This window comes from Vanellus vanellus (genome assembly GCF_965231255.1).
Source record: "Vanellus vanellus genome assembly, chromosome: 7".
In the NCBI taxonomy this organism is placed as follows: domain Eukaryota; kingdom Metazoa; phylum Chordata; class Aves; order Charadriiformes; family Charadriidae; genus Vanellus; species Vanellus vanellus.
In genome coordinates, this window is record NC_138912.1 from 9,281,096 (window position 1) to 9,306,870 (window position 25,775).

The window sequence follows — 25,775 nt, forward strand, 5'->3', positions numbered from 1 at the left end:
CTCTTCAGCATAAAAAAAGTCCAAGGTAAAAAAAACAAAACTGTTTAGAGGGATATTTAAATTGTGTATACAGGAGAAAGTGGAGATGTAACTGTTCATCAAAGCTCTCAATTTATTCTGAAAGAAAAGATACCACAATAATCTTAAAGTTATTGATACCTCTCTCCGTCGAGAAGCCCAACAGGTTTGTTTGATTTTCCAAACGACAGCAGCTACCAGCAGTAAGGATAAGAAACAACTGCAATCACAAGAAAAAAAAAAAAAAAAAAGATTTGTAACATAATGGTCTGAAAAAGCTTATGTTTTTAGGGTATCAAAAGTAATGAAAATACATTTCAGCATGGAAAAAAACCCCACAAAAATAGAGGAAAACTAAACTCTACCAGGATGACAAACAACAGTCAACCATCCAAGTTCAAAGTCAAAAGAGAACACAGACCTCTGATGCTGTGGTTGTCTCCGTAAAATGCTATTACCATCTTCATTAGCATGGTAAGCTCCATTACAACCGTCCACATACCCACAACAGTCTCAACAAATATGCACTGCATGTTCCACATTCAGCAGATGGAAAAAGAGGATGAACTATAGCCAAAAATTATACCAATTTATACTTTTCTCTGTTTGTGAATTCTGAGTAATTTCCTGGTATTCAAAAGTGATAACTATATGCAGGGAGTACAATTAGTTTGAGGAACCAGGTTTGGACTTGACAATAGGTCTGCTTTATTAAATTGGGTACTTCTATAGTGAATAGCCCAGGGAAAACATCCCAAAGAACATTACCATGTTATAGTCCCAAAGACACAACAGAATGAGAAAAAAAAATTTATCAACATTATTAAACTTCAGCAGTTCGCAATCAGAGCATATGCCTTCTCTCTTGCTCCAAAGATTTTGCACTTGTAACATTTAGTCCATAAAGGATTTTGGTAGAAAAATCAGTGAACTCTCAACCTCTTTTAGTGAATTTCTGGGTACTGACAAAAGGTTTCTAAAGTTGACACCTAATGTAAGCAGTCAGAAGATATTTTCATTTTTTAGACAGTTTTTGATAAAAATATCTGGACTTTCTAGCTGTGTGAAGAAGTTTCCGTCATGTTAGCACATCTGCTCTGCAGAGTGTTTGCAATTCATACAGTCCTGTAACTATTGAATTATACTAATCATCTGTAATTTTTTTTTTTGCCAAAAAGCTTATAAATGTATTCTTTAACTAATATTGGAAATACCAAGAATACCCTGAAGTAGTATAGTTCAGAGGAGCACTATGCATAAATGCAAAATATAATCATTATCCGTGCAGTAACACCAACATTTCCCTGTGTCATGCTGTAAACAGAACTGAAATGATGACCTAGAAGACACATCTCCAGAAGCAGCAGCTCACGGCATTCCATATTTATCCATAGTATGGAGACTATTAGAAACCTGTTTAGAGCAACTGTTGTTTAACGGCACTATTACGGTAAAGGAACGAAAGCACCCAATCGTTCCTTGGTCTGCAAGCGAAGGAATCAGCTGTACCACTGAACCTTTGACAACAAAAAGTACCGTTGGCTCTGAGTATGTTCAAAAGTCAGTCTCCATAACACAAACTTTCCTTGACGGTTAAAGTAATACAAATCAATATGGCTTTCTATCAGCCAATCAATATGGCTGTCTATCTACCTTACTCACTTAAAACTCTTTTCACTACGCGCTTTCAAAATTCTTTTTTATCAATTTCTTCTTTGAACACCCTTGAGAAAGCCTGCCAGAGTGAGGCCGAGTTTGAAAGAGAAAAGTACCAAATATATAAAGTGGTTTGGGCATGGAATGCTCAATTAAAATTAACAGCTTGGGTTTTTTAACTTAAGAAACTTAATTCTGTCTGTTTACCTCCAAGAAGGCTGATTGTTCTGAACCTGAAAGGAAAAAATGGTTAAAGTAGCATTTCTACATGCAAAGTCTGACTTTCCTCTTAACAGTCAATGTCAACCACCAGCACTTTTTAGCAGTTTTTTAATGCTCTTCGGGACTTAGGGATTTTTATGGAAAGGAAGATATATTCTCCCTCTCTCCTTGTAAGACTATTTTAAATACTGCGTTGAACTTTTATTGGTTCTTGGCACCTTTAAAAAACAAAGGTACTTGGAATTTTGATTGGTTCCGATCAATGGATCAGAGCAGTTCAGCATATCTAAGAACATATCTGCCAATAGAAAATTGTTGGAAGAGTCAACGATCTGTAATAAAAGGATGTGAGAGGGCAAGTGCTGGTTCAAGAACCTTGGAGAATTCAGAAGAGCAATCTCAACCTTGCACTTTAATGACTCTCAGCGTAAATCATCTTTCTACGTGGGTCTTCACTGAAAGGAACTAACGCAGTAATAACATTTTAATTGATACACCATTTTATTATCACAGTATTTCTTACTAGAAGAGTTTTTTACAACATAATATCTAGAGTAGCACAAAGAGTGTTATGACATAAACTGATCATCACAGAACTTTCACCATTTTGTTTAATGCATCGCTCCAGCTGATGCATTGATTTCACGTTTTAAAATTTATCTTTCTCTGTCTCCCCTTTCTCCAGTCTCCTTTGAAAGCAAGTACACGTTTACTGTGAATTTATATTTGGTGTCTAGAGAGAAGCAGACACACACACACACACACACACACACACTGACCACCAGAATAAATCCACTTTTGCAGCAACATCTTTCAAGCTTTGTAAACCAATGGCTGCTTACAAATACTATTTCCCAGAAACATTTTCCCTACCATATACCGTGCTATCTAGCTAGTAACTGCAACAGATGCTTAGGGGCAACATCAAAGTACTGACACGTTGCTATAAATTAGCATGCTGTGCATGAAGTAAGGGTAAGCCATCTAGCTTGCTCTTCTCCTCCTCTACAGTGCTTCCAAAAAAAAACCCTAAATTAGGGAAACATCAGCAACTCCATTTAAAACAAACTCAAAGCTCCTGGGATTTGAAAAAGATAATACATTCAAGTATTCGTAATACAAAAGATAATACATTCAAGTATTCATAATACAAAAGATAATACATTCAAGGGAGCTGGACACAAGAAACTAAGAGAGCCTCGCACTGTGTGACTGCTTCGTTATGACCAGGAATGGAACCTCTTTCCTTAGAAAATTCTGTCCTTCACATTTATTAATTTCTTGAACAATTCTCTTGTTCTAATAGGAGAAAAAAAAAAAACTGAGTTCTGGCTGAAAACTTTATCCAATTGCTTCTGCGCTCTGTACATCAATGGAGTTGGGTCACACATTGAACTTTCCTGTCATCAGTCAAAACATCATTTAGATTATGTGCAAAGTCAAAAACAGAAACTAGTGTTTCAAAGACACACCCATAAAATAATATAAATAATTGGAAATTACAACACTGGTAGTGTGAAATGATTACTTAACACTTTCATATGATCTTTTCTTTGCAAGTAAACATGAAACATTTGACTTTGTTCTCTGTTTTTTTAATATAAATAATAATAATTTTTTAATATAAATAATCAGAAAGAAAAAAATTTATGTTAATGAAGAAAAGAAAGACATGGAAAATAGTTTTTGTCAAACTAACCTGGTTCCAGGCTGTGGTGAGATAATAGCCTTGGTTTATTTAGAGCAATAAAAATTAAAGCTGACTGCAAAGGATCTCACAATATTGAGTGACTTGGCAATAAAATAGGAGAATGAAATTCAGTGCCAATGAACTGAAGGCAATGTGCACAAGAAAAAAAAAAAAAACAACAAACCTCTAGCTACAAATACACAATGATAGGTTCTAAATTAGCAATTACCACTCAAGAAAATGGTCTTCAAGTCATTGACGATATTTCTTTGAACATATCAACTGAATGTTTAGTGGCAGTCAAAACAGCAAATAGGATGTTAGGAGAGATTAGAAAAGGAATAAAGAACAAAACAGATACAGCATAAATCTATGCTGTATCTCGAAGCACCCATCTCCTCATCTCAAAAACCACAAAGTCGAACTAAAAACGTATGGAGTACAGTCCACTTGGCAAGGGGAATGGAACGGTAGTAGGAATAAGCTCTTTTTGGTTTTGAAACAATAGTGAATTGAAAGGAGACGTGATAAAGACATTAACATCATAGGCAAACAGTGTAACAGCAGGACAAGCGTAGATGGATGCTCTCCAAACCCCCAGTATACTACTTAGCTCCTTCTTGAGACAGATATGAGAGAAGAAAGCACCATCGCAAATAGTGTGGCCAAACAGAGATCTGTGCAGTGCAAAATAAATGAATTTAAAAATTGGCCCATTGACAGCTCAAAAAGAAACTGTCAGAAGGCAATCAACATCAGAAATGGAAATTTCTAGACAGGTTTGCAAGGTTCCCAGAGTAACACAGCCAGTCAGTGTCAGTAAGACCTAAATATACTAGCTGAGAAGTCCACGCATGACACAGACTGAAAAGAAAATGGTTAATTGTAATGAGGACAAAGAAATCATACAGTGTGCCAACAGGTCAATGGCATGTCTTTCAGCAAATTTTTTAAATACTTTTTTTTTTTTTTTTTAAATACAGTGTCTGTTGCATTCTATTTACAAGGACAAGGAATCAGGCCTCATATACAGAGCAAAGGATATGTATTCCTCTTGGAATGAAGCAATGCCCAAAATAATTTAGAGATCGGCATGAATCACCAACTCGGTATGAATTTCTGTTGGGATGCTGAAACAAAAAGGGTTAAAACAACCTTAAATACTCAGGTGCACGGTAGTAAGCTGCACTTGAGAGATTAATTTATCACCTTACAAAGTATTGCCAAAACAGATACTATCAGAATTGTTCTTGAAATTTTGGTATTTGCATTTTTTTAAAGGATGTTGGAAACACGGAGAGAATAGAGAGAGGAATCATGAAAAATATTCAAAGGTTGGAGCAAGTCTTTTACTGGCAGTGATTTAACAAGCTCAATCATGTCGCTTTTTAAAAAGATCACGTGGTGACTTGCCTACAGTGCGTACGAGTTTCCATGGGGAGAAAATACCATGGCTTTCATTCATCTAGCACAGAAATGTATGGTAAGAAACAATGGCTGGAAGCAGACACATTTGAATTAAACTCAGACATTATTATGATTTATTTTCTGTATCATAAAATATTACATATACTGAAAAAAAGTTGATTTGACTATGCTGCAACGACCAGATAATCTTAGATATGGAAAATGGATGGATGGTAAACAGGGAGTACAAAAAATAAATGTGCTTACGGAAACTCGTTCACATGGTCATAGATTTGGCCCACCATTTCTGACTCGCTAGCTGAGACTCTGGATGACATCCGAATAAACAGACAGGTGCCTTTGCAATGCAGACGGCTTATGAAATGCTGACCCAGAGTACAGATGGAGCGAATGACTTGCTGCACTTATGAATGTAATGCTTCCCAATAAGACAATTACCGTGCTAAGACACACTTAAAACCAACAGCAGCCCAAGCACTATCGGGATTTTGTAGTCTCGAGAACAAAAACGATCTGCCAGAAGATAATGACATAGCTTTGCACAGTTGCCCCTTCAAACCGTGTGAAACAAAATCGGAGGAAACGCTAAAAAAGCATGCTTGAAAACAAGCAATTCATCACCAATGGTGTGTATTACAGGCTGATTAAAAGTTATCATCTTAGTATAAAGTAGGAGACAATAAACAATTAGCGAACGGATGAACTGAAGAGGGAGCCCTGAACATAAGCAGTTTGTGTCCAACGCAGCAGAGGGACATGGCCAAGGAAGGGCTGCCAGAGTCTGCAGGGTCTAGCAGGAAGGTCCAGGCTAGACACATGACCTTCCCAGAAGGGCTCTGGGCAGTATGAAAGGAGAAATACCGATTTAATAGAACACAGAAGAGGTAAACCGCAAGGATTAATTGCTGCCCGCGTAACTATTTTAGCAATGTACAGAGTAAATTTTTAACGTACAGAGGTCATATTAAGACATATTTAGTGCAGATCACAGACCTGGCTGAGGAGTGAGAGGGCAATGTTTTTAACTGAGAAATTATTTTCTCTCTGCGTGATTAGGAGGCAGACTAAAAACTAAGATTAAACACTAGCACAAACTGTAAAGGAAATTAGTAGATGTGCTGCTGCTTGGTATCTGCAAATTAAAATAAAACCTGTAGATCATCTTTAAGCAATTTCAAGTTACAAGGATAAATACAGGTGAAAAAAGTCTGTGACATGTAAGGGTCAGTGTGGCTGGACTAGATGAATTAATGACACATTTGTGCCTTAAGCTCTATGAATGCATTATAAACACACTACAGAATTTCTTTTTTTTTTCATTGTGTATTAATGCCTGTAAGTAAGTTACATATTGTATCAAAAGAGTACTTGTGTTAAAACAAAATAATTTACTTATTTTTGCAGTGATGTAAAAGGAGCTAATACATGAATTAAATATAAATATTTTAAGGACCAATATTGTAAATGGAAGGTAAACCAGAACAAAACAAAATGTTCCATCCTTTGCTATCTCTTTTCTCATTCCCTTATTATTAAACATGCAAAGAGAAATTAAAATGTCCAAAAATGTATGTAAACATTGCTGCATGAATAATTGTTGTTTCTATGATTTTACTTAAGCCGCTAATTTGCATAATAATGCAGTATAAATTTCCATATTGGATGAAAGCAAACACTTTTTCAAACTTTACCTTAAACCTAGTATACTTTTAACTCTATTACAATTAAAAATTGTGTGGGGTTCTACTTTGAGCACCGATCACGTTTACTCATCTCACCACAGGGGACAAAGTACAGCGCGCGCACACACAGCCGAGCGTGGTGCAGAGTCCCGCAGCCACCCCGGATAAGCCCACCACGGGAGCGCCGTACCCGTGCCAGCACACCTTGCCAAGACTACCCAGACAACTCACAAGAAAACCCATGGGTCCGTTAGCTTGACTGCAGCATCACCCCAACATCGTTACACCATCACCACGCTCAAACACGTGTGGTAGACATGTCCTCGGATCGCTAGGGGCGGGCCTGAGTTGCTGGTTTAGCAGGGATCGTGAGTGGGCTTTGGAATGCATCCCTTGTCACCGCTCTCGTGCTTTGGCTCACGCTGTGGAGCAATCTTGGAGCTCATGACGCAGAAGCTGAACTGGAAGACGCGCAATGTACGTTCCAGACATAAGGAGCTTTCAGTCCATGGAAGTAAACTAGAGCTAGTCCAAAGCCAAAGAATGACAAGATGGACAGAGTGAGGACGTCAGGTCCTCAGCACCACCTTACTCCACAGATGATCTCCTATTTGTCCACAGTGCTTACTAATAGAGAGATAAGCACCCAAAGATCACTGTCATAAATTTATTTAGGTGCATAGCAGTCGCACTGGCTGCCCACACGTGTCTACTTACGCATATTTCAAAAGCTCCTCTCAAGTCTTTTTTTAAAAATAGGAGTTGTGCCATCAAGGCAACCATTCCTTAATTACTTGAACCTCGCTGTGCTGAGACAATATGTAAATATGCCTCTAGATCAAAAACCTCTTGCCTGTTGATCTCACGTCCTTTGCCAAGAGCACAAAAATGTACACTTCACTAAACGGAAGTCTTAACAGCGACCCTACGCTGTACCGATGTTTCTCCTTCATACTAACTACAGTATTTTTAAACGTGAACAAAAAAATAATACTATTTATTAAAAATACTGATGACAAAAATCTTTTTAATGTAGACACGTGCAACAAAACCGCCTCATATCCAAACTAATGTTTTTAAATTAATATTGCAAAAGTTTCCTGAAAGATCACGTCTGCTGTTTTTCTAAGAACTGTTTGTCTGACATATTATTTCCTACCTTTTTATCGGTAAATAGAGCACATTTTAATTGATATGTTACAAAGCAAGCACAATTCTAAAATAAAAATAATTGAACAATTATTTTTCCAAAACCATTACTTTGAACAGCAATTATTGTCACAGCAATTGATTTCTCTCATTGTACTTGACAAGAACATTGTGTTTATGATTATGATGTGCTAGGATCAGCCCTCCTTACCTGTGTTAGCTAATAGACACGTGGCAAGCAGCTCCAAAGATTTCAACAGGATTAACTGAAGTACAAAACACTGTAAACACAACATTAGAAGTCTGATACGTATGAGAGCAGTATAAAGTTTTTATGTTTAATTAAAGCGCTCTGAATCCCGCAGTTTTACAAACACCGGTATGAGTAGGGAGATTTCAATGATAATTCCGAATCATTCCGGGAATGAAGCGTTACGCTTCCAAATTAAAATGCGGAAAGACTCAGAGGAAAGTCGCCTGGGCTAGCAGCGGAGTAGGCTGTGCGGCTCCCTGTCCCCGGTAACGCAGTCTGGGGCCGGGAAAATAAATCTTGGCTGACCCTGCGGAGCCAAGACCTCTCCGGCAGTACGGCTCCTGCTCCGAGAGCGCTCCGGCTGCCACAGCCAGTGAAAGACACCACCTGCTAAGCCACCGCTGCCATCGAGGCGGTTCAGGAATGTCCTCTTTTTCTTGCTGGTTGTGAAAAATACTACCAGTACCAGCAGCCCCATGCACCCACAGGGCTTTTTCCCTCTGACAACAGCCTAGATCTATGTCCCGTTCCAAGTGGGATTTTGGCTGCCCCTGCTGTTTTAACACAGCCATAGCTCCTGAGCTCCAACTTTTCCCCCACAGCTTCTCCATGAAATAAAGCAACCCAAGGGAAATTTAATTCAACTGGGAAGCTTCTAATCTGAAAGCCATACAAAGGGTTCAAGCCCTCAGTTCTTGCTTTCTGAACTGGAAAGGGAAAGAAATGTCTCAATATGAAGTAAATTATTTATGATGGTATTTAAAACGTCAAGTATTACCAAAAATCATTTAAATGCAAATTTGTATTTATTTATTTGTGTCTCAAATGGAATTCACACAAGTTAAGCAACACCTTTCAAGTTCATTTGAAACTAATTACACGGATAATTCTTCTTATCCAGAGGACAGTGATTAAAATGCTATTTTTGGATGCGGTCCTGAAAATCTGTATATTCCCAGAAATAATTCTTGCACAAAGTGTCTCATGGAAGTCACGTAATTGCCCCTAAAATTCATCTCTCGCATGTCCACAACTACCAACCTCATAAAAAACAGAATAACAGCTAAAAATAAATATATATGGCCTTCTACTAATCTGGTCCTCCCAGGCAGAACCCTACGTTTGGTAAGAATGCAAGTTAAAGGATATCGACATTAGATTTGTTTTACTGTGTCATGGTTGATTAGCAGGAACAGCATCTGCACAGAGATGCAGTTCCTAAAATTACTGATCAAGGTTTTAAATGAAGATTTACAAACATTAAAAGGGCATTATGGAAATACCTTAGCTCATAGATTAAAAAATACTTTCATATATGGAGAGTCAACTGAAAGCATTTTTCTTTAATATATGCAAAACTTCTTAAACATGGCAATAGCAAGCCTGTATACCCTTTTCTGCAGTTCACACAGCAAAGTAATTGCCATGAACAGCTCTGCAGGTATAGAAAACAGTAATACATTGTTATTCTAAGGTGAGAAAAGGCTGACAGTCCATACAATAGGGATTAGAATTTAGAATAAACTCAACTGTTAAATGGTATAAGCTTTTCTATTTAAGTACTTAGATGTATTACTCCCCCCCCCCCCGAAAAAAAAAAAAAAAAAAAAAAAACAAAGACTAGTTTTCAATTATTTCAGATTCCTGCATTTCAACATAGTGTTCTCAATGCCGGGCTAACACCTATCAAGTATCATCAGTGCAGACTCAAGTCATACCCCAATGAAACATCAAACCTTTGTGAAGATTTCCACCTACTATCACAGGAGCCCTTCTCACTAAGGAGAGCAGGAGATCTAAAGAATTTCCTACTCGTCTAAAGAATTTCCTACTCCTGGTGTAGGAAAATACTACAATTCTTATTTTCATAACATGTGACTCTTAGAACCACACACAAACTTAATATTTCTGCTTGGAAACAGATGTAACTGGTACTTATCTCAATAAAAGAACAGGAAGAAGGAAGGCTGAGATGGATCCACGGACAGAGTACTTGGGCTGTTGAGTAAAAATTCAGTTCAGAAAGTGTATGTCAACACATTCTCTTTCCCTGGCAGACGAGACATTGACCATTGATGATCCTGAGCTTTATAAATGAAATATTTTCAGAAACAATTGACTATGGGGGGACTCTACTGCCACATAATAAATTCATGTTTTTCTTGGTGTTAGAATCAGAGAATAGATGTTTTCATGAAGCAAAGAAAAGTTTGGCAGATCAGAGCAACAGATCTTTCTACAGAATTTCGTCTCCCGTACAGCAGATGGATACGAAGATGAAAATTTACTTCTATCTTGGAGGAATATTATTGACAACGGCAGGAAGATTTTAAAGGAATTCCTCAGAAAGGATCTTATTTCCTGGTCTTATTGAGAAAAATACCTGGAAAACACAGGGATATTGTAACTTTAAAGAAAAGCGCCCTACTAAAATCTAAGACACAGCCTGGCTTTAAAGATGTCACATAACTGCATCACAACACAGACCACTGCAGGAGGCACACTCAGCCACAAGCAAAAATTCTTAGGCGATTTCTTCTTTTAAATGGCAGATAGTGCTTACATCTCAGAATTGACATAACGTTTTTGAATCGGTAGTACTCAGGTGGGCGTGGAATCCTCAGCAGTATCTGTTCCAAGCAACATTTCTTTAAGCATACGACCCGTCTTACAGCTACATCTTTTAAAGTATTCAAAGTAAAGCCCCTTTCAGAACTCGCCTCCTCTATGGCTATATGCTCAATCTTCTGAAATCCCAAATCAAACAATTTATTCCAATTCCACAAAGGTAGCACTAGCTTTTAGGTGCTTCCTGAACAGCTCTAACCTGACTGTGATCATGAGATGATATACCGTCGATCTCTTGCAGCTGGATCCTGTTGCACAGCTCATACCATTTTTTTCCTTTTTTGAGGAATTCTCATTCCCTAACCTTCAGGCCATTTCTAGCTGCCCAGCCAAACAGCAAAACTTACTGAAAAGTAAGTAAAGGCACGTGTGATGCAGGCTCGCTATTAGGGTGAGTCTGAATCATCCTAATGATGCTATTTGCCAAAATATCCAAGAATTTTGCACCGCAGCCAACGGGGCCACTTATGAATGTACACTGTGACTCCACTCAAAAAAAAAATTAAGTATACCTGTGTGAAATACATAGGAATATATATTTTATATATATAAAAATAAAATAAAATTATGTAGGTGTTATGGGAGAAGAATGGAGTTATATAATGTGATAGCTTTACTGCTTAGATAAATAGCAATATAAATAACAACAACAAAAAAAAAAAATCAAAGAAAAGTCTGTGAGCTGCCTCTACTCAAGTACTTCTACCCAGAACACCTACGCTGAGTAGGGCAGCACAGTATAGGTATACATGGACCGAGTCACCCAAACGCCAACACGTAGTAGCACAGCACATCCTGTGCATACAACAAATCATAAACAAAGGATTACATGCACAGGCTGAGGTGCTCCACCTCTTCTGCATGTAGTGGAAGTAATGAAGATTTCTTGTAGTAAAAGATGCTTGTTGCCTTTAGATGGCCCATTGGCCGTGGCAAACATGTTTGATGGCAGCAGCCTTTCTGTTTTGAAACTGGTTTTGGCAGTGGAGATATGGAGCAGTGCAGAGGAGCCAAAATAAAGGTCATGGACAAATTAAAGTAGTTACCCCTGTGCCATGGAGCTTTCTGACTGGCTTCCACAGGACCACTGGATCTTGTGGCACAGAGCATTGGGACTGCTCTATAGAAGTTAAGAGAAATACATAAAAGGGAAATGAGCCTTAAAAAAACCCAGTACACTGTCAAAAGGATGCTGTAAGCCTCTAGAGGAGCACAGTTAAAATTACTATTAGAAAGGTAACCAAAAATTTTTTTTTGAGGAAGGAGAGCAAAACTAAGTAAAATAATAAACTAAAACTTCAAAAACGGTATTAATAAAGCTTCGTAATTTAAGCTCTGAATGCATAACTGAAAACAGGGAGATTGAGGTATCAATGGCATCAACTGCAAAGTAAGTAGCATCAATGAAATATCAATATAAAACATATTAGTTTATTAGTAAGAACAGCTACATCTGTGTAAAATCATTTATTAATATATATTGAACGTAGAAAACTAACTTAATCCTTCATCTCCTGAGGCATAAACTCCAACTCTTATAATAGTTTAAAATCATCTCTGACAACTGCCTCTACAAAGCCTCGGTTTATTGGCCTTTGCTGTGCAATGAAACATCAAAATACTTCTTGAAGGTTAGGAAGAATGAAATGTCTTTGAGCAGGGAATTTGTTATTTGCAGGAAAATTTTTATGAAAAAAAAAGTACCGATTCTTTTAATTATGTGTACATGCGGAAATGTTACAGAGAATGTAGGGGCAGTTAAATAACTTCATTAAATAACATAATTATTAAAAAGTAACTATATAATATATAAATTGACACATACATATTTTATGTTTATATCTTCCTACACACATAATTCATGTATATATACATAAAGCTGTCTTTTCATATTAAATATACCACAAGCCATACCAGAAGCTACTATAGTAATGTATGACTGAATGATCAATTATGCGAACAGCCTTTATATACAACTAAAAAGGGAAAATGGATATAGTGTACATCAGGAAGCTATCCGGAAGACCAACATTCACATTTCATTCTGCCAATACATTATCAAAGTGAATCATTTAAAAGGACTCTGAAATATATTATGCAATAAAGCTGTAGATGTGAACTTTAACTCTCAACCATTCTTCCTTTCACCTCTTTCAAGCAGCAAATAAAGAAGATTTACAATCAAAGGGGTTTAATCTAACATAAACTGAAATTAATCTCCATAGAATAAATAGAAAATCACACCCATAAAGTGTGATTATGTTTCTTTTACTCATGGAAAAGACTTCCATATTTCAAATAATTTTATGGGTTTGCCCTTCGTGGGTGAAATACTCTATATTTCTCTCAACAAGTGATGTTGTATATAAAAACCCCAGATCTAAAAAGAAAGAAAGAAACAAAAAAATCTGGGCATTAAATTTGCAGAAAAACTATGAAATACAGAATTCTGCAGTTACTTTCAAGAATAATCAGAAATTGAATATATTGGTTCTATTGCAAAATATCTGTGCTTTCATTTCACCTTTTTTGCAACGATTTTGCTGATTTATGATAATTTAAGATTTAAAATTAAGTGGGGAAAAGACTCATTCATTCTAATCATGGTCAGTTAGTAAATTTGGGGAAGAAGGACTGCCGATCAATGCCACATTGCAGCAGCCTTCAAAGCCAAAGTATTCACATTATTTCAAGATATTATTTTTTTTACCCTTTTCCCTCTTCCTTTTCTTTCACTGCACTGTTTCTCTAGAGCAGGTGTTATCCTTTGATAATAAATCACAGAAACACAAAAAAGCATTTAGTGATCAAGCTATGTCAGCATTGTTTAGCATATTAGACTCAAATATAATCCAGAAACCTAGTACATTGCTAAAGAAATTTTCCCGTGTTATGTAACATTTCCAATACCTTTTCCAAAGAGGGGAATTTATTTTGAACTTGTAGGTGTACAGAAGTCATAGCTATCCTTATTAAAAGCTGTATTAACATGAAATTTTCCTGAAGACAGAGTGAGGATTTTTAGATTTGCAGGCCAAAGAAGCATCATTATTTTTCTGTAATTGTACTGTATAAGGAATACAAAACCCCTGATACCCCTCAACCTGATATTTAGAATTTCGACTGAAAAGATAAGACATGTAAGGCTGAAATGTAATTTTGAAGCTGCAGTGTTTTCCTAAAATATAATAAAAATCAATGAAAACATAGAAAAAATTATGATATAGAACACAATGGGCCACATATGCAGATTAAATTCAGATTTTAAAATACAAATAGATCATACAATTACTTTTTAATGTGTAATTTTTAGCATGACATTTAGAGTCCACAGCAGTTTCCATAATTTTGCTTCTTACCAACAAAATGTAGCACCCCCCGCCCCCCCCCCCCCCCCCAGCCTCCAATAAATAAATTTTAAAAACCAAAACGTTCCACAAAAAAATGCTTCATTTGGTACCAGGAAATTTTCCTCGAATATTTTTACTAATAGTCCATTAGTAAAGCTCATTAGGTGAATTCCTTAGAATTGCAATGTCTCTGCTCAAAAGTAATAATTAGATTTAATATTTTAATATCTGTGAAATCCACAGCAGAGCAGGCAGTCTAGCACTCTCTTTTCTCTCTTTCGGTGATTTATTACAACTGAATCGAAGGACCCCGAGTATTTCTCTACTGCCGTAAACAGATTGCTCATTTCTTCGATGTCACTCACTTCACAGCATGCCATACTGGCTGCATCTGCGGAGACAGACTGGCAGAGCGCTTGAGAAAGCTGCTTGTCACTTGCTATAATGGACAACAACATTATTGCCTAAAGGAAAACCCTAATATTTTTTACTTCTTTTTTATTATTATTTTTTTTCTTCATCAGCCTTCACCCCGTTTCACTACATACTTACATCTAGAAACAAACTTCTGAAGGTAACTTTGCAACTGGTCCATACACCTCGTCATAAGCAGACGGAATTGCTTCTCTTTTGAATTAAAATGACAAAAGCAAAATTTCAAGTCCATTTATCACAGATGAAAACCTGTTCTAGTTCTTTTGTTTACAGTACGGTGGACTGGAGTTTCATAAAAATGTGACCAGGATTAAGTACTCCAGAAGACAAATAGCTGTGAGCGCCAACGTTGTTTTAGTCTAAGAAAACAATTGGCTAATCGGATTTAAGAAAATACAATGTAAAACGTAGGGAATCAAAACACAAACACAATGTGAATTATCTATGATGCCTCTTAGGAAACAAAGTACAATGCAGCTGTAAGAAGACACATCCCTGAAAGGAGAACGTTACAGAGCTGTCTCAGAGTAAGGGAGCTGGCAAAGCACTGAGCCTTCCAAAGAAGGCATACTTTCTTCAGGAGTCTCGGGAAGTTTATTTCAGGTGCCACTTTCTGAGACCTCTGCGGTGAACACTGCTACGTAAGTGGCAGCTTTGATTCCAATGAGATTTTTTAAAAGCAGAAGTAGTGACAAAATGTTTTTTTGGAGTGCCGGGCTACAGCACCACACACAATGAGTGCAATTTAAGATTTTCTTTCTTTCTCTCTCTCTAAAAAAGACCAGGGAAAAAAAGAAAAGTCTTTCAAATCCTGGTACTGTCACCCAAACCTTCACCCTACAACTCCCCTCTGCACTTAAGCAACTCCAGAACTTATTTGTAGTTATTATGAACTGAGCAGAAATTGGGATTAAGCACTTGACCAGGCACAGTGAACAGCTCTCACTGACTGTACCTGAAACACACAGGAAGTGAGAAGATCAACATTTTAAACGCACCTCCTTGAAGGAAGGAAAAGCCCCTGTCTGCTGTATATCAAGCAAGTACACATAGGCCACCTTCAGATATCAAGCTGAGCAACTATTTTTTACTTTGAGGAACAGCGTATTTTGAAATCAAGATACAGCAAGCACAGGGCACTCAACGTGCACTCCCAACTGACTCAAAGGATGAACACGGAAAGAAGGAAGACAAGAATGAAATAATGGAAAACAGTTATGTTCACCAAGGGATTAGGTAACTCATCCATTGTTTTGAAGAGGCAACCGATCCAGTGGTACTGGGGAATCTCCTTTGCCTGCAGGCCAGGAACAAGTGGCTGCCTTCTCGGGAAATACAAATATATCAAATAACTCTACAGCGATGACAAAGTTTCCGGGTGATTCAGAGAGTGGAAGGCACAAAACTACATTCCACAATTCAAACCAAACATTTTAAACAAACAAACACAAAACCACCTCAGATTGCCCACTGCAGCATAGACACGCTTGTCCCGGTGGAAGTCAGACAACTATTTGCTTCTAAGTGAGATGAAAACCGTTTAACGAATCACTAAGTAAAAATCAATTTCATTCTAGCCCCAAATGTAAAATCCATTTTGCTAAGATAACTTGATTTTCATGTTACCAGAAAATATTCTAATTTAGATTTATAAGACTTCTGTGTTTTCTGAGAACCCAGCCATGGTGGCTGTGATGTGATCCTGCCACACTGCGTTTTGCCTTTCTTGCAGAGATCAATATTCCATCTCATAAAGCTAAGCATGCCAAAATCTAGCGTTAATTTATCACCCTTTATTATAACAAAACCAGAACACGAAGCCAGGCAGGCACACCAAAGGATGCCGGTAAAGAGAAGGAATTCACGCATTGCAAATTTACACCCCGAATGGCAGATGTAGGTACTGCAGCTCCCGGGAGCCGTGATACAACCCGCTGAAACGCAGCCATCCACTCCCCTGCGTGAAACGCAACTGTAGTGACTGTTCTGAGATTTTGATACACAGTCGTACATATGGGGGCGATAAACCTGGTTCTTCAGTAACTCTGTGTTTCCTATTGTAGCTGACGCTCCTAGTCCTCTTCTTAAGCTAAACGCCCATCCCTTCCTCCTGCAATAAATACTGGGTATATTTTGAATATTGTTTTCTCTCACTTGTAATGCTCATGGAAAGATTTGTCAGAGAGAATATCCTCCCGATTGTAAATGACCATAATTTTTCACATAAAGCATACACAAAAATACTATTTTCAAACTTTCAAAGTATCCGTATCACTTAATATTGCTCTACTTAGTAAAAATTTGAAATTCGGTAATTCATAATAGTAAGGAGACATGTTATAAAAGTGACTAAAGTGTACCATTCCAGCCGGACACAAAATCCATTGCTCGGGGCAGCTCCACTCCAAGAACCGGAGAAAACAGAGGGAATTGTTCTGAGAGCATAAAGAAGATGTATGCTCAGAGAAAGTGCCTGGTTAGTTAGTGGGTGGCATTACATATCTGAAACGGGCTTTACAAATATAGTTATGGCAGTAGCAGTTGCTATTACCTGTCACAAAAATACTAATAGCTACCCTTTCTCACCTGGACCGGTGTTGTGTTTTTGATTATGATTATGGGTTTTTGATTATGAGACATAACTGCATTTCTTACCAGAACTCCTGCTTCAGATTCTCGATACAAATAATTTTCCGAGAAATGAGTGAGCACTGTTATAAATTCTTAACTATAATTTTATTTAAAAGCAGGTTTAGCAGTCAAGAGTGCCTTGGCTCTTAATTCTGGATTTACTCAAGCCATATGCAATAAAAATTAACAAATATTGGATATTGTCAATTTTTATGCATGATAAAATATGATCTAAAGAAAAAATAAATAATGTTTTCAGAAGCTGAAGATACTTCATACACCATTATGAAATGCCTAAAATGTCCTGCCTCCTAGTCAGCCAAAACTATATATTTGCGTAAGACTTGAAAACACTGACAACTTCTTTATCACTTACAGTTTAGAAAAAAAAGCCAGGCTTTCGCTTATTCAGTGTTTTACTGGTCAGGCAAATGCAGGAATAGACTTTCTTTGACTGTGGGAACTGCATTTCTTCAGTATAAGAAGAAAGATCATCCACGTTTGCTGCCTGTGAAATTTTCTAATGAGATCTGTGCTGCTTCAAAGCAGGTGGAAAAAAAAAAGTCACACACTTCTCAATTTGTGTGACAGCTAAAAGTCTTCAAGGCATGGACTAAAGCAACACAGACATCACAGTTTCTATAAGACTGTTAAGAATCTGTTACTACTCTTACATATCTGATTGCATTTCTACTCTTAGAGAAAAGGTCACTGAACCAGTAGATAAAATGAAACCTTCCAGTATAAAAAGAATGAAATTAAAGAGGGCTTTTTTTTTTCCCCACTATGAATATCATGGTCTGGAGCACTACAGTTTCTGTTATACTCTGCTTATTTTTTCAAAAGAACTTTTATTTCTATAACTTTTCTGTTCTAGAACATACAAGAACAGTATCTTGGTAGATCGAGCATTAATTGCAGATCTCATCATAGCATTTGTGCTTTATTATGTATAGTTTTAAATAAATTCCTTACAGGATAATATTTTTAAAATAGTTAATCTTGATACATCAGGAAAATTCTAAAAGCGTTTGTTTGATATTTCTGGTTCAAGCAGCAAAACGTGCATTTCATCTTTCACTCTAGAACATCCACCCTATAAAGGAACAGTTTTAAACTGTACCTTTGAAAGGCTGTTAAAAAAACTGTTATTGTCAAATAAGCCTCTTTGCTGGTTTGGCTAGGCAGCCAGTGTGAAGAGGGTTATGCCATGTGCTCAGAAATACGAAAAATATAATACTCGATGGGAGAAATGCAAATGCACATTTATCAAAGCAGGTTGAAGCATGTTTTGTTATCAAGTACATTCAAATTATCTTTAAACACATTTATTTTCTCTGTCAATAAACCTAGCAAATATGACCTGGGTTATTACTGTTATCAACATAATTTGCCACTGTTTTAATATACAGCATTCCCATCCAGTAAAAAACAAAAAAAAACCCCAAGCAAACAAAAAAAACCCACCACAAAACAAAACCCAACCAAACAAACCTACCCTTATTAAAATAATTTTTTTAGGATACAAACTGCTAAGACAAAATTTTCAGATAAAGGCTCAAACACTATCAACCACTTGAGAGAGGACGTAGTAATGCTGCCTTTGGGTATCACTAGCACTGTCCCATTAGTGTGAAAAAAAAAAAATGAGTTATTACTACAACTTCTTGTTAAAAATATTCTGCAGCTTGTTTAAACTAGTGATCCTGTAGAAACAACATCCAGTTGAATAACTGCTGCAACTTTTAACGGCGTCTAGACTGGAAACTTTTCATTCTACATTCCTCAGCCTGGCTTTCTGTAAAGGACGCACTATGTATTTTTCCGGCATTTATTTACAACACAGCAACAAACAACCTGACGGTTTCTTCTGTGGATCATTTACATAGACTGACCACTTGCTAACTCAGGCCAGCCAGGATGCGACGCTCGCAGCAGTTCTAGTCGGGAGCGTTGCTGTGGTATTACGCACGATTGCTTTGATTCTCCGAGAAGAAAATAAATGGACTTCCCACACCTATGAAGACCCCACGCTTCTGGACACGACACTGAAAAAAACCTCACAGAAGGTACTGGTTTGTGCCTTGGAAAAAGCCAGCCAGCCAGGCAATAGGCCGGGGTTAATCTTCCTAGCAGAGTAAATGAACTTGGGAACACACCGCAGCTAAATAACTATTGTCATGCAGTTCTTTCATCCAGAACCAACTCAAGCTTCTCCTCTCCTTTCCCTTCCCTTTTCTTCTCAGGTTCTGCTCTGCAAAGTGTGAATTTACTGTGTGCTACTCTTTCTGTTTCTATTTTTTTCTTAGCAACAAAAGACGAGAGCTCAAACTCCGGGATATTCTGCCTATGTCTGCAGGCACCTTCATACCAATTCAGTTGTAGAAGAGTACCATACAATCTTACATCAATTATATTGAAAATATATTTTGATAAACACTATTTCTCATCATACCCATCAACCTTCGCTTGAATTGCATGTGCCTTTGGAGGATGTCCTGTCATTAATTTTTGTCCCTTGCTTGGATTACTGCAACGCGTTACTCTCAGCATTTCCTGAATCCTTTATGCTTTTCTGCAACTCGGTTCCTAAGGTTCATTATTAACGTTATGCTGCGGCTAGCTGCAAGCCCCTCTTCATCTGAGTGCCAGCTGAAAGCCCGGGTTACGCGATTAGACTGGGGTTGAGTCGAAGCAGTGGTAGGAGAGCTGCCAGCCATCCTACAACCTTTCTCTCTGTAAGGGGGATCTTTTGTCAGGATCAGAGTAAGCTTGCATTTCCCCAGAACAAACCATATCAGATAGACCGTCACACCAGGAGAGCTAATGCATCTATAGAGATGGCTTCACCATCAGACAGCCTATAGTTCACCTTTTCCGAGCCAGCATTAGGGCACAGAGCAGAAACAAATTGTTTCTCTCTCTGCTATTTGTGACAGGGTCCCTCTGTTCTGTCATACTGGGACAGGCTGTGCTTTCTTCTGTAGCAGTTTGTCTTCTTGAGGTTTGCATGAGCATCATCATGTTTTGGACCTTGCTGGCTTCCCAGAAAAAAAAAAAAAAATCCCAAACACTAAAGACCCAAACCACTATGGACTGACCTTTAGGCAGCCAGCATTTTATTGCTCTGTTTGTGATGAAAGAGGAGAAATGGGATGCTCTGCATCTGCTACTAAACCACTCCCCATTAGCCAAAGTACTGGGGACAGAAGACACCCTTCTAGGTGGCAGCAATTAACAGAAGTTGGTCTGTTCACCGCATTTAAGGGTGTGATTCTTCAGGTACAGTTCCTCAGAGCACGGTGATTAAAGCGAAGAGAAAAGCTGTACTGCGAAGTTGTGAAATAAATGCACGGCAGTTCCAGAAATACAGAAACTCGGATGAACACGGCTGTCTGTCACTGTTCACATTTTGCATACGCTTCGTGGTTATTGGGGAATCTCTTCACAGCAAGATTTCAAAGCACCGTAACTAATCGGTGTGTAACCGTAAATGTTCGTGACATTTTATCAGACAGCTGAACTTTTAAGAAGTCTTTCAGTGGAGTTTTGTGCAGATCCTACAATAGTTGTCCGTGTGCAGTTGAAGCCAATTCCCGCATTGCTGCCATAACCAAATCTCATGCGTCCCCTACTACTCTTCACAATGAATCTCTAACACATAAAAGCATTAGTAATAATTTGGGGTGCTCTATTAAACGTAACGAGCTATTGAACAGAACCATCATTTTTAATAATCTTTAAAAGAGTTTTTGAAAAAAATCACAGAGATAAATTACCGGTTTAAGTCAGTATAGCTGTTTTTTCTTAATCACTGTAATATACAGTACATATCTAGCTAATCTTTACAAAGTAAGCGTGAAGACTGTACCAGTGAATATGAAGTGTATGAAAGATGCCAACAGCTGCCTGTAGTCACAGGGCAATGGCCTGGATCCTCCACCGGTGCAAATTAGAGAACACAGTTTAAAGACTTCCTTGCAGACATTTCGTCAGATTAAGAAGCTGGTTAAGATATTGGTTTGATGGAAAAGAATCGGCATTATCTCAGTCAGAAGACAGAAAAAGCAATTTACCTGAAGAAGGTGACAAAGAACTGCACCAGATCCATGATAGTATTGTGCTGTGAGAAGGCAATCTGCAAATAAAATAGAAGTAAATTACAACATTTTCAGAGCCAACAGCTCGTTTTAGGCTAGAGCTTTATGGCTCCACGGATGATTAGTTCCAAGTGTAATTTCAGTCTAGTGTGCACACACATGCATTTACCATAAAGTGAGATGAGCGACTAACTCCCATGTCTTTGCCCGAGTCAAAATACAAACAATGGGATATAGTCTTTCTATTGAAGTAAAGTTAATAGAAATATCCACGTAAAACTTGCTTGATATAAACAATGAAAGCAACATGCAAAACATTAAGAAATCATATTGATATAAATTGTCTTCTTTATAGTCGACTGTTTTAACTGTCACCATTTTCCATTTTAAGGACAACACTGAAGCAAGGTTTTAGAAATTCCAAAAGCTATCTTGTGCTTAAAATTTATACATTTAAAATATTTGAATTGCATAATATTAAAATTAGTGCATATTTAATTAAAAAAAGACAAAACTGGTGCATAATAAAACTAACTGTTTCAAAGCAAATTTCTTTAAAGACAAAGTAAAAAAATATGCTTTTAGGGTACATTTTTACAGCCTCGCCAGAACACACATTCGTTCAACTCCTTACTGTAATTTTTCACAAAGATTTAATAATTATCTCTAAGCCAGCATATACACACAGACGCCCATTCACACTTGCATGCAAGAGCCTATAATTATTATTATAATTACTTTTTGCTAATGTTGAGAGGTATTTAATATTTAAGTTATATCTACATATATCCTTAAGTCCCTGTCTTCAGTTTTTCATAGTAATTATCAAACTGAAGATACGCAGAATCTTCTACTTTGAATTGCACAAAGCGTTTATCTAACTATATTCCCATCCATTTCAAATAATTGTTGCTTTTTGAGATCTTTGTGCATTCAAGATCTGATGTTGCCTAGTAATTACACAGATTTCCTCTGATTCCCTTTAACTGTTGATTTGTGAACTTTTGAAATGGTAACTCATGGTACTGAAGTTTGGGGGGTTTTTGTTACAGCAAAAATATACTGTAAACATTAGTATTATAATCATGTCACTGTGCCTTGTGCCAGCTAAACACACCTATCAATAGTTCAGGTTACTTAAAGTCTAAGGAAGTAACAGCGTGGAAACGGCATCATTCCACGAATAAGCATTGGGGGCACCATCATGTAAACACATCTCTGAAATGTAATTGCTGCGTTCTCTTCACTACTAATGCACAACGGCAAGCAATGCAAACAATGCAAACAATTCTAGGAGCTCTGGAATTCGATACAGGAAGCAGATATTTCGAATTTCTCAGGCCAAAATATCAGGAAAAAACTTGATAAATGAATCGAAATATAATTTATTGTGCTAAACTCCTTGAGTGCTATCATCTATCTCCTCTCTAGACAGGAATGCGCCTAGATTGAGTAGATTGCTGTGTTTGGATCAGGGCAAACCCTACGTTTCCACAGCCCTGGGAGCCTGCGGAAAGACAAGAAGCTGAAGACCGCGTGGTTTGGTAGCAGGAGAGAGAAAGAACTCTCTGACTCACTACTCAAGTTTAATCTGCAAATGTTTTCACATTTGTCCAATATAAGCAGAAATTTTAAATTGTCAGACACTTTAATTTAGCCTACTGTCATGATGAACACGGCATCAAAATGAAGAGAGATTAGGGACTAAAAATATGGAAAAGTTAAAGAGACATTACAGAGTGGATAAAATTGCCAAAGTATCTCTTAACACCAATGTAAATTTTATTTTACATAGAAAAGATAAAATTTGAGAAAAGATGTGAAGATCTCTTTGGCCAATACAAATTGCATCCCAAGCATAAACAATTGTTTAAGAATAACTTGTATGAAGGGAAAAAAAAAAGCATTCTATACTCAATCTTTATTTTAAATACAGGATGGATTCCCTTCAAATAATTTTTAGTATTCAAATTAACTGCTGGCTTTTCCCAAATGTTTTTTATAAGTACCATACTTCAGGAGATAAACTAACACAAAGAGAAAAAACCATGCCAGTTTTAACAGAGTTCACCTTTTGTGACCTGTTAAAAAGGTATTTGTTGAAGGATCATTTATATTTTGCATTACTTCTTTAATTATTTTCATTCAAGGTGTCAACATTCATTAACAGCGTTTGTTAGTCTAGAAACAACTACATTCAAGGGGAAGTCCTGCAATCAAAACACACAATCTGATCAAAATCACATCAGGGAAGTTTTATATCAAATTTTTCTAAGCAACTGTAGTGCCTTTATTTCTCTTTTTCAACACATAGCAAATATGAAGTAGGCGGATTTACAATAATTTAATGATTTTATATGCCTATTAACGATTAAATATGATTTGCAAATCCCTAAGTACAAGATGGGATAGATTGCTTTTGCACAAAAAAATGACACAAAAGGACTGATATTACATTTCTATTAATCAAATCATCTACTTAAGACAATTGCGATGTTCTTTTGCTGGAGTTCATGTTTGCAAATATATGGAAGAACTTCTGTCTGTAAAACTTACTTGTTTGGTTGTATGGGGTAGTCTTGAAAGTACTCAGTAACCACAGTAAAATATAACATATAAAGTTCCATCCCAGAAGTAATTTAAGATTTTAATCAAACATTATCTTCTAATGATTACATTAGAGTTCATGTTTAAAAGATGAACTACAGTATTTTCTGAAGAAATGGTAGTGTGTATCTTAGGCTAATTTCAACACAGAATATTAACAAAAAGAATACATATTTTAATTACAAGTAGATCGTGAAGGAGCAACAAAATTGATGAATCTAAGCCTGACACAAAAAACCATAATACAATCAAAAAGATTTGTTTCCATGGGATATTCATCTAGATATGAACGTTATTGTCTTTTTTCTTGTGCCTGCATAGACAAGGGACAAGGCAAGGAAAATACTTTCAAGCCCAGGGTTTCCCTTTGGACTTAAAGATACTGGTGGTGAATCTCTCTCTTGTTAATTTGTATCATGCCTAAGCAGACCTCAGTTTCACCAAAATGAGCCTATGGATCCCACAAATATTATCTCCACCTTCTCTTACAAATGAAGATCAAGATAAATACCATCTCCATCATTTCCTATGGAATGGAATCACCAACTGCCATGTGGAAAATAATTTTCTATGGCAAATTATAGCCTCTATGAGTGAACACAGAATTTCCAGCATGGAACTATTTCCCTTGAAGGAAGAGGAACAATAGCACCTCTTCTTTACACAGTTTAATGCTGAAAAAGGGAAGTAGGACTACTTTTAGTACTGTCAAACATTACTTGAAATCCAGTTTCAGGTGCAGATGCTAATTCTTTCTTTCACCAGCATTAGATTTCTAAAAGAGAATTTGGGACTGACATCAGTATGGCAGCTACAGATATGGCTATAGATACATTTCAGCAACTGCCCATGATCTATGTTTCTTTTCAAAGGAAAGCTTATAGACAGCTATCTGTCAGAAATGTCATCAAACCGTTTTCTCACCTTCATAGAAACCGCTAGAAAATTTTTCATCAACTACAACACCTGAAGTTCTTTTCCCTGTTTGGCGAGTGTTAGAAGCTTTCAGTGACTTTATGATCCAATAACGCTACAGACAAATTGTTGCTTTGCAAAATGAATAATGACAAGCTTTGCAAAAAACTACAAAACGGATGTTTACTTTTCTTAAATACTCTGCTATTGACAACAAAGGAAAATAAATTAATAAGAATATTTAAGGTGAATCAGAATTTAGCATTTTCACAACAAAGACTTCAAAACTGTAGCCCAAACAAAAAAGAACCATATTGTGAGGGCTTCAAGATGTGCAACAAAATTTTTAGTCTGATTTTATAACACTAACAGCTTTATTTTCCTATGAAATTGATTACAGTATTGGAAATGCCATTTGATTTGTAGTTGACCTAAAGTTTTGTCATCTGCTGCTAAAAAACTACCAACAGATGATTATTAGATTATCAAGCTACAACAAATTTGCTGGAACAGCAACATTACAGGACTTAGAAATACTATCTTTGTACTCTAGGAGGGAAAAGACTAATCTCAACACTCAATTCACAGAAAAACCTAGAAGTTGTTTGAGCTTTTTCCTGCATTTAAAAAAAAAAAAAAAAATGTAGTGAGACAAGCTGCATCAAGAATGAAATCTGTCCTGTGATTAGAGGATCTCTACCTTGAGCAATGTGACAAAAGATGAATTATTGTGGGGTACTTTGGATCGCTCTAATGGTTGTGAAATTCCAGCTATGAGGATCTATGATAACAAGAAAGAGTGGTATGGATCAATATTTTTTTCCACAAGATAAAAATAAGTCAAGTTCTTGAGCATGCAAGCTCTTTTTGATGCCCAGAATAGAGGACTTCAAACAAAAAAAGAAGTTGGGAAGAGTGCTCATTTTAGTGTATTAGATCATATAATATCTTTCTTGTCTGGAGTAGAGGGGATATGTGGGGCAGGAGGAAGAGTTGATAAGGTAGGCAAGT

The 25,775-nt window shown here is 37.0% G+C and overlaps 1 protein-coding gene across 1 annotated transcript in view; it reads right to left on the reverse strand.

The window, feature by feature from the left end:
- The window catches only part of ATRNL1 (attractin like 1), a gene marked incomplete at both ends in the record, with an annotated part of 535,835 nt that overhangs the window by 232,823 nt on the left and 277,237 nt on the right, over window positions 1-25,775 (reverse strand). Inside the window, 2 exons of the mRNA XM_082486299.1 lie at window positions 160-238; window positions 21,219-21,280. Of these exons, the coding sequence (XP_082342425.1) occupies window positions 160-238; window positions 21,219-21,280 (141 nt within the window). The remainder of the gene's footprint in view (window positions 1-159; window positions 239-21,218; window positions 21,281-25,775) is intronic.